The sequence below is a fragment of the Argiope bruennichi genome, chromosome 4 (genome assembly GCF_947563725.1).
Source record: "Argiope bruennichi chromosome 4, qqArgBrue1.1, whole genome shotgun sequence".
Classification (NCBI taxonomy): Eukaryota; Metazoa; Arthropoda; class Arachnida; order Araneae; family Araneidae; genus Argiope; species Argiope bruennichi.
In genome coordinates this window covers 43,379,163-43,391,615 of record NC_079154.1, presented here as the reverse complement: position 1 = coordinate 43,391,615, position 12,453 = coordinate 43,379,163, and the positions used below count along the sequence as shown (strand labels likewise).

The 12,453-nt window shown below is 27.8% G+C and overlaps 1 protein-coding gene across 1 annotated transcript in view; it reads right to left on the bottom strand.

Moving 5' to 3' along the window:
• Window positions 1–12,453, bottom strand: part of LOC129967030 (neuroligin-4, Y-linked-like) — a 176,228-nt gene that overhangs the window by 21,299 nt on the left and 142,476 nt on the right. Inside the window, exons 3-5 of the mRNA XM_056081662.1 lie at window positions 9,694–9,879; window positions 8,266–8,696; window positions 275–678 (exon numbers count right to left, since the gene is read on the bottom strand). Of these exons, the coding sequence (XP_055937637.1) occupies window positions 275–678; window positions 8,266–8,696; window positions 9,694–9,879 (1,021 nt within the window). The remainder of the gene's footprint in view (window positions 1–274; window positions 679–8,265; window positions 8,697–9,693; window positions 9,880–12,453) is intronic.

Sequence of the window (12,453 nt, the reverse complement as noted above, 5' to 3'; positions counted from 1 at the left end):
CTGTTGATTTCAATTTTCATTACAAACTGCTAAAACTCTTTTTAAAGTATTAAAAATTAATTAAATTTAATAATTAATGAATTAATATTTGAAAACACTGTATTAACATCAAGTGTCATCAACTACAAGTTTTAAAAAATGTATTTGAACTTGAGTGGATGAATAAAAATTATTTTATAAAGATTGAAAATTTGAATAAGATATATAAATATATATTGGGAGAGTGTGAACTAATATTAGGAATTGAAAAAATAAACTAAAAGAAATCAATTACCCAAATTTGGCGAAATTTGTCCATTGTAGCATGAGAATCTCTGAAAGTGTAGCTTCGGCTTTCGTGTAGTTGTTTGCAAAATGGGAGAGTGACGTCACCAAAGGAGCGCCAAATACGTAAGCTAGATCTTCACCGGTAACTGCTCCAAGTCGTGATGAATAGTCCCCATATTCCGACTGATATCCAAAAACGTAGAAAAAACTTTTCTTTTCTCTTGAGGACGATGGAGATGAAGAGTACAAGTAGCTGTCTCTCGGACTACCACTATGAAAGGATCCTACTCGAATGATCGGTGCCACAACCAATGCATCACCAATCGCATCAATGGTACCATCAAAGATATCAGAGGCGTGAAGGAATGGCCTTGACCAGTCCATATACTCGTTCACAATTGTCAAGAATATCTAGATAAAAAGAAAGAAAATTCATTAGAGAAATTTTTAAAATTTCTGATAAATGATGATTCCATAGCATTTTAAAAACAGCTTACTTTCCAATTTAGAATATATATATACATATTTAATAAACTAATATTCAAGCAACCAATGTTTCGAAAAATTTAATCACACATTTGAAGTTTAATGTTTCTATAAATTTATGATTAATAGATTGTTAAATCTTGCTTATCACCAGTTCAAGATCCGTACTGCTTTAAATAATCTTTTAATCATGAAATCTATACTTATATAAAGCTCAATGTGTGTGTGTGTGTGTGTGTGTGTGTGTGTGTGTGTGTGTGTGTGTGTGTTTGAATTTTTAATTAGAATTTTAATTATAAATTAAAAACTAACTTTCCCGCCAAATGAGTAAGGCTTCAATTTTTTCCCCACGCTAATGAGGCTAGGCTTAAAATTTTTCGGCCGATTATTTCAAACGATTCTGTTTATTTTCTGAATGTTTGATGCATTTAAAATTAAACATTGTTAAATATTCGACCTTTCAGATTCATTCTAAAGTACTTTTGAATTAAAATAAAATAGAATAAAGGAAATTAAAAAATTATAATTTGCGTAGCGTTACCTCAACTGGCGTATAAAAATTCACGCTTTTGAGTTACCAACTGGCGTTGAAAATTCACGCATGCGCATTGTGTTCTGATTGTTGATAACTGATTGTTATCAACGGATGCGGACATGATTTAAATTATTCTTAGGTGAGTTGCATGCTTTTGTAATTAAATTGTATTTATGTTATATATTTTTTATATGCTTATAGTTTTAAGTACATCGTTTTTTAAGTAGTTTTTTTAACCTGTTTTCGACCGATTATTTTAAACAATTATGTTTATTTTCTTAGTGTTTGATGCATTTATAATTAAACATTGTTAATTAAACGATCTGCTCATGATAAATCTGAAAAAATTTTGTTGACAAATTCTTGGGATATTACATAAATTAAGAAAGACATTCTTTAGTTCTCATAAGATTTAAGCGTTCAGTGACTTTGTTTTCAGTAATCATATTATAAAAAAAATGTTTTGTTTCAGTAAAAAATATTACTGCATTAATTGCAGATTTATCCTTTCCACTTTAATTTAAAGCATAAATGTTAAGGGAACTAATAGAAAATTAGAGAGATGCATATTACATTATGACTGAAGGCTTTTATAATATTATCAGTGAATTATATGACTATCAAAATTTGAAGTTTTAAAATATTTTGATGAAAAAGCTATTAAAATAGGAATTGCATAAAATATTTAATTATTAAAATTTTAACGAACCTTAAGATTGGCGAACCGGCTGGTCGCCAAAGGCGGCTAGTTTAAAATGTGTCTAATTTGATTAATGTAGTTTATTTCTTAATTGAAAAAGCCATTATTGTTATGATAAACTATGTATTCAATTTTCTGCCCCTACATTCGATTTCTCCTAGCAGTTTGTCATCCCCTACGTCTTCTGTGTTTTGGGTTGCTGCTAATGAAGTTTGAAATTTCACTAAATGCATCCTTGTGACAAGGACAGTGCTGCTATGAATTTAAAATTTGCAGTTTGGCATTTATTGAAATTCTCCAAATCTGACAGCAAATACAATGTTGAGCGGATGACCTTTTCTTTTTAATTTTAATTTGACACGTAAAACAAAGAAATAATGTACAGGCTTATTGAAAATTCAATAAATAAATTTCGGTTTCAAAACAACAATGCTTTACAATTAAAAGAAATACATTTAAAAGATTCTTAGTTTGTGCTCAAAAATATTGTTTAATGATCAGGTATTTCAATATTACAAGAAAAAATTTTTTTAAAAAAAGTTTTAAGTAGAAGATATTTATGTATTAAAAATAATTAGATTTATCTTAAAAATGTTTTTATTGAAATCAGAAAAGCTAATATACTTTAACCTAAATCTTTTATTATTATAAAAATACAATTTAAACAAATCCATATGTTATTGAAGATGCATACCTTGTTTAATCTCTAAATATGGGATATTTAATTTCCAAACATTTACATATTCAGAATTTTATTATTAATAATATTAGAGTACTATTTTTATAGAGTTTTAGAATTTTGGCTGTGCTAACCTTTTATGACATTATTCCCAGACTATTTGGTGAGCAAACATAAGCAGATTAAATATTTATCTGGACAAAGATGAAAATTATATTACTCAATTCCATTACTAAAAGTGGATCTAGGATATATATTAAAGTCATTCTTCGCAAACATTATCCAGATTATTTCTATTTACGTAAACAGATGATCGCATACGTCATATTTATTTATTAAAATAATGTCATGCTATTTTTATTATTTATATGCATAAATAAGCTATCTAATAAAATGCCCTCCATTTCATTATGATTTTTTAAGAATTTGCATGGTCCTGATAAAGAGAATTTTAATCACATATATAATTCACATTAAATGACATACAAATTAATTATTTCTATTTAAAGATTTACAAACTTATGCATATAAATATTATCTGAGAAATATAAACGATTACTGTTAACAAGGAGAGTACACTCCGAGATTGAAAATTCAGTTCAGGATGAGATTAGTATAATGGTAGTGTACATTTAGCATGCCAATTCATGAAAATATTAATGGACAATAGCAAATCAATTTCGAGATAAGGGCTCACAAACTTTCTGCATAGCTTATATACTAATAAGTGTCACCGCCGCCAAGGCGCGAATATTATAGTGGTTAAGATGGTAACGTAGTAAACAGGTGAGTTCGATCCTGAGTTAGTATTTTTTGCTTATATATATATATATATATATATATATATATATATTTCCAATTTATATTCAAATTAATTTAATAATTTACAAACAGTTTAGTAATCTATTCCCCATAAACAAATATTGATTTTCTTAATTCTTAAATCATAATTTATTTTTTAGAAATATAATTATAATTATAAATGAACTTTTTAAATATTCAGAATTACTTAAATTAAATTAAAATTTTAAAGATAATTTCAATTAATATGATACTAAGTTTTAAGCGGAAAAATAAATGTATTTTCTCTTACTATCTGAATTTTAATTTTTAAAAAAAAGATATAAACGTGTTTTTCATTTAAAATTTATTTAAATAAAATTACAGACAGTTTTAATTTATATTTAGCTCTTTTATCAATGAAAAATGAAAAAAAAAATATCTCCTTCAAAAATGAATATTCATTCTCATAATACTTGAATTATAATTTTATTTTTGAGCAGGAAAAATAATTACATATATAACTTCAATGATGATAAACGTTAATTAAATTACTGACATCATAAAAATATTTCATTCATATTATATTAAATACAAGAGACAGAATGGTAATTATAAAAATATTTCAATTTGATAGATACATTTTGACATTTTGCAAAATTCATAAATAATTATTATCTGCAAGTAAAACTTTAAAAGAATCGATAAAAAAACACATTTCATTTACCTTAAAGAAATATTTGTTTTTTTTTAGAAAATCGAGCAGCGCACAAAGCATATAGTATGTTAATAAAAATTTTGAACCATCTGCCTATGCATTCCATAAATTAACACCTGCTTTCTTCTTTTCTTTTCTTTCTTTTTTTTTTTTTTCGTTTATTAACATTTTGAATGTTTGCGGATATCATTTTATTTATTTCAGCTGCTCTCTTTAATTTCCAGATATAAATACTGCTTCGTTGATTTATTATAAATTAGCCGCCTTTGGCGACCAGCCGGTTCGCCAATCTTAATGTTCGTTAAAATTTCAATAATTAAATATCTTATGCAATTCCTACTTTAATAGCTTCTTCATCAAAATATTTTAAAACTTCAAATTTTGATTGTCAAATAATTCATTCATAATATTATAAAAGCCTTCAGTCATAACGTAATATGTATCTATCTAATTTTCTGTTAACACCCGTAGAATTTATGCTTTAAATTAAAGTGGAAAGAATTAATCTGCAATTAATATAATAATATTTTTTACTGAAACAAAGCATTTTTTAATAATCTGATTACTGAAAATAGAGTCACTCAGCGTTTAAACTTTATGGGCACTAAAGAATATCTTTTTTAATTTATGTAATATCTCAAGAATTTGTCAACAAAATTTTCTTAGATTCATCATGAGCAGATCGGATAATTAACAATGTTTAATTTTAAATGCATTAAACACTAAGAAAATAAAACGAATCGTTTAAAATAAACGTTTGAAAATAGGTTTTAAAAAAACTACTTAAAAAACGATGTACTTAAAAACTATAAGATTATACAAAAAATATATAACTAACATAAATACATTTTAATTACAAAAGCATACAACGAACCTAAAAATAATTGAAATCCAGTCCGCATCCGTTGATAATAATTGTCAACACAATGCAGAATTCAGAACACAATGTGCATGTGTGAATTTTCAACGATAGTTACGGTGACGCAAATACGTGATTTTTTCTACGCCAGTTGGGGTAACGCTATGCGAATTAGAAATTTTTAATTTCCTTTATTATGTTTTATTTTAATTCAAAAGTACTTCAGAATGAATCTGAAAGATCGATTAATTAACAATGTTTAATTTTAAATGCATCAAACATTAAGAAATTAAACAGAATCCTTTGAAATAATCGGCCGAAAAATGTTAAGCCTAGCCTGATTACTGTTGGGAAAAAAAAAAAAAAAAAACTGAAGCTTTACTCATTTGGCGGTTGGCTGTAGGGAAAATGAAAAGACTTTTTGGCGTGAAAGTTAGTTTTTAATTAATAATTAAAATTCTAATTAAAAATTCAAAAAAGGAACCCCAGGTGCACATTCCCAACGTCCAAGGTATACATGTACCAAATTTGGTAGCTGTAGGTCAAACGGTCTGGCCTGTAGAGCGCCAACACACACACACACACACACATTGAGCTTTATTATAAGTATATAGATAATTTATATTTATTAAAATCCAAAAATTAAAAACTTTTAATGATTTTAAGATAAAAAAAAGTTATTTTTTTAAATATTTTTATAGTTCAAATTATATTTATAATTATTTTAAAACTAAAAATTAAATTATAATTCAAGAACAATATACATGAATGTAATTATTTTTCTTTAAAATAATAAACTATAATCTATGCATTAAGAGAAGATACATTTATTTTTTCCATAAAAAATTAGTGTCATATAAATTGAAACCATCTTTAAATTGCTAATTTAATTTAATCAATTTTGAATACTTAAAAAGGTGCTTTTATAATTATAATTATATTTCTTCTAAAAATTAAATTATAATCCAAGAATTAGGGTAATAAATATTTATTTTTGGGAAAAAAATTAAAAACAGATTAAATAAACTGTTTGTAAATTGTTAAATTAATTTGAAATAAATTAGAGTATATATATATATATATATATATATATATATATATATATATATATATATATATATATATATATATATATATATATATGTATATATATATATATATGTATATATATATATATATATATATATATATATATATATATATATATATATATAATTAAGAGCAAGAAATACTAGCCCAGGATCGAACTTGGGTCACAAATATACTACGCTAATGTCTTAACCACTAGACTAGTCATGCCTCTGCAACAGCAACTCATTAGTAGTATATAATCTGTGCAGTAAGGTTCAGAGTTATTTCCTCGAAATTGTCTGGCTATTGTGCTTTAATATTTTCGTGAGTGAACATTCTAAATGTATACTGCCTTTGTACTAAATCTCAACCCGAAGTGAATTTTCAACCTTGTACCCTCCCTTTGTAGGATCAATATTATTATAAGTGATTACTTTAAGATCAAAATTCTTACTGTGAGGGAGCAGCTCTTACTTAGATTAGTAAATACTGATAAATTTATGACTAGACCGAAATTTTTACAAATCCTAAAGAATTTTCTATTAATTAAGCAATGCTAAAAATGTAATAATATTTGTCCATAAAGATAACTTATAATTCCTTATAAAAATATGTTTTTCTATAAACACTGATAAATTTATGTTGTTGATTTATAAACCATTTTCTTTAAACAAAGCCCTTCTAACAAAATATCACTTGACTGCAATTCTTTTTTTCATATATAATCAGCAATAACATTAAAAATTATTAACAGCCAAATCATAAATGATTTCATCAACCGTCTTTTTTGCGCACCTCAGAGACATAGAAATTTCCCATGAAACGGAAACATTTTGAATTTGATTAAAAATTGTTATAACATAGATAATGAATGATATGTAGTATAATCTCGAAATATATTTATCAAAACATATCCATTTCTTTTATATACAGTACTATCATATTTTAACCATTTAACTAGAAGATATGAAGGAATACTTAACATCGACAAAAGTATTAAAATGAGTTGTATTTGATGACAAATAGTAAAAAAAAATGGAATTTTATCCGTCTATAAATGAAATAGTTCACAGTTAAGACTATATTTCTTGTCGTTTTTATAAAATCAAGCATCAGAGACTTGGAAATGACCACAATTTGAAAAGCAAACTATCTATAGATCAACTGAAGATTCTCACATATTTTCTTTGTAGTTGTTGTGAAATTATAATACCTCTACGGCCAGATATCTATGCTGCAAAAAATTTCGAACTCTCCTGCGATTTCATATTTGCTCAGATCAAAATTTACGGACTCGTTATTTTTCCAAAATAGGTAGGGTCGTGGGGGCTTAGTGGTATGGTCGTGTCTGGTTCTAGACCCTGTTCCATCTAATAATTGCCGTGTAAGCGCAACCGGTGCATGTTAAATCCGTCGGGAACAAGAGTTCTCATGCTGGTGTGGGTCGGAAGACTAGAAATAGGGATGCCAGCTCAGGTGTAGTATTCGTCATCTGACTAAGTATCAACATTAAGATGTCCTTTCCGAAATAGAAAATGTTCTGCTTTAAAAATGGGGCGTTTAATGTAATTAAGCTAAACTAAGCCTGCAAAATACGGTCCATTACAACCTTCATGTGAAGCGAACATATCCTGTGAACTTATACTCCTGATTGTTGGACGAGTGCCGTTGAACACTGTCAACACTATGATATGGCACATCAAAAGAACTCTAACATCAATCAGTAGGATATTAATCATGGAACTTCATTCAGATTTGACATATCCATGCATCAAAATTATTTCACTTTGCAATCTTTGTTAAATCGAAAGCTTTCCAGGCAGCGAACCCGCATTGACAGCCACTGATCTGACATTCCGGTTTTTAATAAGTGCAGTTGGATTCTCTTGGAAAATCAACTAGATTATACGACAGATAGAGAAAGCAATAAAATAATCAGTCTGTTACTATCTCACTTTAGCTCTAAGAGAATTGTGATATCTTTTACTTATGCATACAAGATAAAACACGCTTAAGACTTGAAGAGTCAAGAAGTAGTCGTAAACCACGAATATTTTGAGGAATACATGCATAAAAATGGTTTTATAAAAATCATTATTAAGTAATTTTATGTGATATATGATGCATTCTTCGTATCTTTGACATTATTAAATATTGTATGAGCTCTTACCTCTTGTAAATGATATGTGAAAAGGTTCCTAACCATCGTCCTGAGTACTCTGTCTCTTCTTTCACTGTCCATACCAAATTTCTCTTCGTATGCTGAAAACTGAAAATATGATTCAACTCTCGTAGCACCAAACAACAGATCATACTGGGTGAACAATGCTGAATTCTTCTCCATAATTTCAGATGGGTCTTGTGGTATGACTATTCCATCCACTGTTGGACCAAAAGTTGATAAATAATCAGGAGTCATGATCTCCACATTCATAATATCTTGCAAATCTCTTTTTCTCATGCATTCGACCAAAGCCGTATTGTGCTGTGCAGGGCAGTCCAGCACTCGGGCTAAGTGCAATGTATGAGCTATGGCATCTCTGGCAATTGCCCATGGACTAAGAGCTGAACCACTTTGCATTATGGCTCTATGGAAGAGACCTGTAAAATGTGTGGGGAAATACAAATGATTTGGTAGTATTATCAAAAATTACTATTACACTAAAAATAGCTTTAAATATCTTAGAAATAATTATATCGTATGAAGCTTAAGATTCTAAACCTCTAATTGAGCCAACTAACATGATGAAGACTAACATGTCAAAGATTGTATGTATGATGATTTTCAGGATTTTATGAGGATAAGGGACGCGATGATATAGATTTGCAAAGGATAACGAACTGCTACATGTCAAAAATACATAATGTCACCACTATTTGTATAATGATGTAATTGATTTCATTAAAATTTTCAAATAGTGCACAATTCAATTTTACATAATTAAAATAGGTGACAAAATCATATTTGCCTTTTTTAAAGCATAACGAAGACAATATCTAAGTTAATTGACTTATTACAAGATAAGTGCAACATTATGAATTAAATAAAAACCCAACATTCGGTTGGGTTTTTATCCATTATTGGGTTTTCAATTATCTCTTTAATTGAAATCTCCAATAATGTTTGTCAATATGAAACAAGATAAAACCATTTCTAAAAATTGTTTCCTGCAGATGCAACTAAATTTGGTTGAAATATTACCATATCTTGAGATAACTGTTTGTTTTACTTGCATTTTACAAGTTTCGCTGATAACTAATCCTAATTAAATTTAAATATTTAATACAAATAAATATAATTTAAACTCTTATAAGATTTTAAGAATTCTCCCTTTAAAAAAATCATTTATTTTTTTAAATAAAATTCCGGAATATACAATAAAAATACTGGTATTAAAAATAGAACTGATATACAATGAAAATACTTTAAAATATAATTACATATATTATAATTAAAGACATTAGATAAATATTTTAAGAACCAAGGAAATGTAGATAATTTGCAGTATTTATTTAATAAATTTAAAAAATTAAGATAAATTTTATAGTCGATAATTAAATAACTTAATTCTCTCGGTAAAAATTAATGAAACCTTACCTTTGGCCATCGGAGACAACATTAATAAATTTACGAATGCGGCTCCAAATCCTTGTCCAAATATTGTCACATTTTCTGCATCTCCTCCGAATTCTCCAATGTTTTCCTGAATCCAGTGTAAAGCAGCAACCTGGTCCAGCAGTCCATAGTTGCCTCTAGCTGAACGATCCACAGCTGGTAAAAATCCTAGAATTCAACAGAATATTAATAAATTCCATTAGTTATTAATTTAGATTTAATTTAATCTGTCTATTCTGTAAATATTTTAACTCTTTTTAAGGTACCTTAATTTGTATTGTTCCCTTAACAATGTATACAATTGCATAAGTTAAATATGTATCGACATTTTCATATGTTTCACTTGACTTATTTACAATTTTCTAATAAAATATAATTTCTAATATAATTTAATTTTCAGAACAATGTATGCAATTCTATAAGAGAAACAAGTGCCGGCATTTTCATATATTAATTCTATTTATCTGATGTTTTCTAATATAATACAATATATTTTCTAACATAATTCAATTTTCTAATAACAATATTACTCATTTTCATTCAACGTATTTACAATCGATTTTTAGCATTATCACAACTAAAAGGAAATACGTTTTCTTTTGTGCAAAGTATGGAATTTGGTGCAAATAAAAGGCTTTTCATAGATACAAAAAGATGTTTCCTTATAAGGCCATACCGAAATATTTATCATAATACCCTTCTTCTTAAGATATCAATGCTGCATTGGAATATTATTGATGTGCAACAAAAAGATCCTCTAAACACGATAGGGAGTCATCAACCCGCATTGCTAATCTTTTGGAGCATCTTAGCCAAGACTTACATTTTTTTTCTGAAAAAAGAAAAACTATTCGATATCGGATGTTACAGATTCGTACCAACAACTCCTGTTGCCTGACGGAGCAATCGATGGAAAAAATGATGAGACACATCTGCATTTACTTCGCACCCCCAGAAGATCTTAAATCTCCAAAGGTTACATGCTTCCTACAGCCAGAAGAAAAATGAGCTTCAGCTAAATGAAACCTCCATTCTCCATCTCTCGTTTTGCAGTGACAAGCCCGAATGAAAATGGCGAAAAAACCTATACTAGGAGCGCATCTATCTAACATGGGGGCGAGGTAAGTTATGAAAAGCCTTACAATATCCATATTCATGTCCCATAAAGCACATAAAGCGATGCTCTATCCATTTTAGATGGATATCCGATAACACCATATTCCTCTCTCGGTTCTATGCGAGAATGAAAAGAAACATATTGCCCTCGCATGGAAGGCATTGGCGCTGGAAAGAAATAGACGGCATCATTTTGAAATTGCTTCATTCTTGCGTCCGAAACGAGAAATCCGAGATTGGTAGCAGCAACAATGAAACGCTATGGAGATGAGAGAGAAGCAGAGGCGAAAGTAATAATAACGAAAACTTGATTTTTATTTCCTCGTCCTTTCGGGCGGAATAGGATGGGAATGGGTTATACGTGCGGAATGGAAACTGAGATTCCGATGAACAAACTAATCAAGAATATATGTTTATTTATGCAAATTAAACGTTCTGGATTGTTGAGAGGGAAACTGGATATCCCAAGCGTGTGGGTTTGTGGGTATCACGCACAATTTCCAGTTAAATATCTTAAGGAGTTTCTGCTCTGACTTTCCTAAAGCCATAAGTAGTATAATTTAAAACGATTTAAGGTATATATAAAAGATGAAATAAAAACATGTTGAAAATTTAAAAGCATGCTAATTTAAAGTTTGTTAATTTAAAATTAGTTTACATTAAACATTCTGAAACTTGTTTATTTTTTTGCAACTTTTGAAAATAAGTGTTTTAAAATAAATGAAACGAAATAATCGAATTGAGTTTAAACTAAAGGTTTAATATTGAATTTATATATGATGAATTATATTTCTTGTATCAATAATAATTTTGACTCCAAACAAGATTAGATATTTTTTAACTTGTCCTTGGAATATTTACTGAGACTAAGAATTTATTGTTCTCATTTAGCCCTTAATTGAATATCTAGTATCCGCATTTGGCAATGATCTGATTTATAAGTAAAAAATGATTTTATTTAATTTCAAATAAAAATTTCATGAGTAAATTGAGATTGGCCACTTTTAAACTTATTTTTAAGCCTCAAATTATGATAAACATTAAACCCTCACATTTTTAACAGCAATATATTTGTGGTACTCATTGTTCATTATCATAATATGACAAATTCTATAGCATCACAGAACCATGCAAAGCAATTGCCCAGTTAATTTATGTTTAAATTGTATTTTATCTTTTGTTGCACTGCAAAGTTACTTTTTTAAATCCCGACGTTGAATATGTAAATTATTGAACCATTTTTTTTTTCTCCAGCTTTCAACAGTGACAGAAAATCCTGCCATTTAAATGTTACTGAAGTACTGAAAATGGTTTGAATTTTATACCTAAAATGAAATAAAATGTTGAACATCAGGTAAAAAAATATTATAATTCTGTAAACAATTTTATTTAATTGATATTATTACGAGACAAGATTTTAAAATTTAAAATAACGCAGAATAATATTTTTAAAGTTTTTTTTTGTTTTGTTTTTACTGTGCAATTTTTTCTGTAAAATCTTTAAGGTTATAATGAAACTATCCTAAATATAATAAAAATTTTAATTCATATATATAATTACCTATATTACGAACAATAATAGTTTTTAACGATCCATTACTTCCAAAGAATACTAAGCGACCCTTC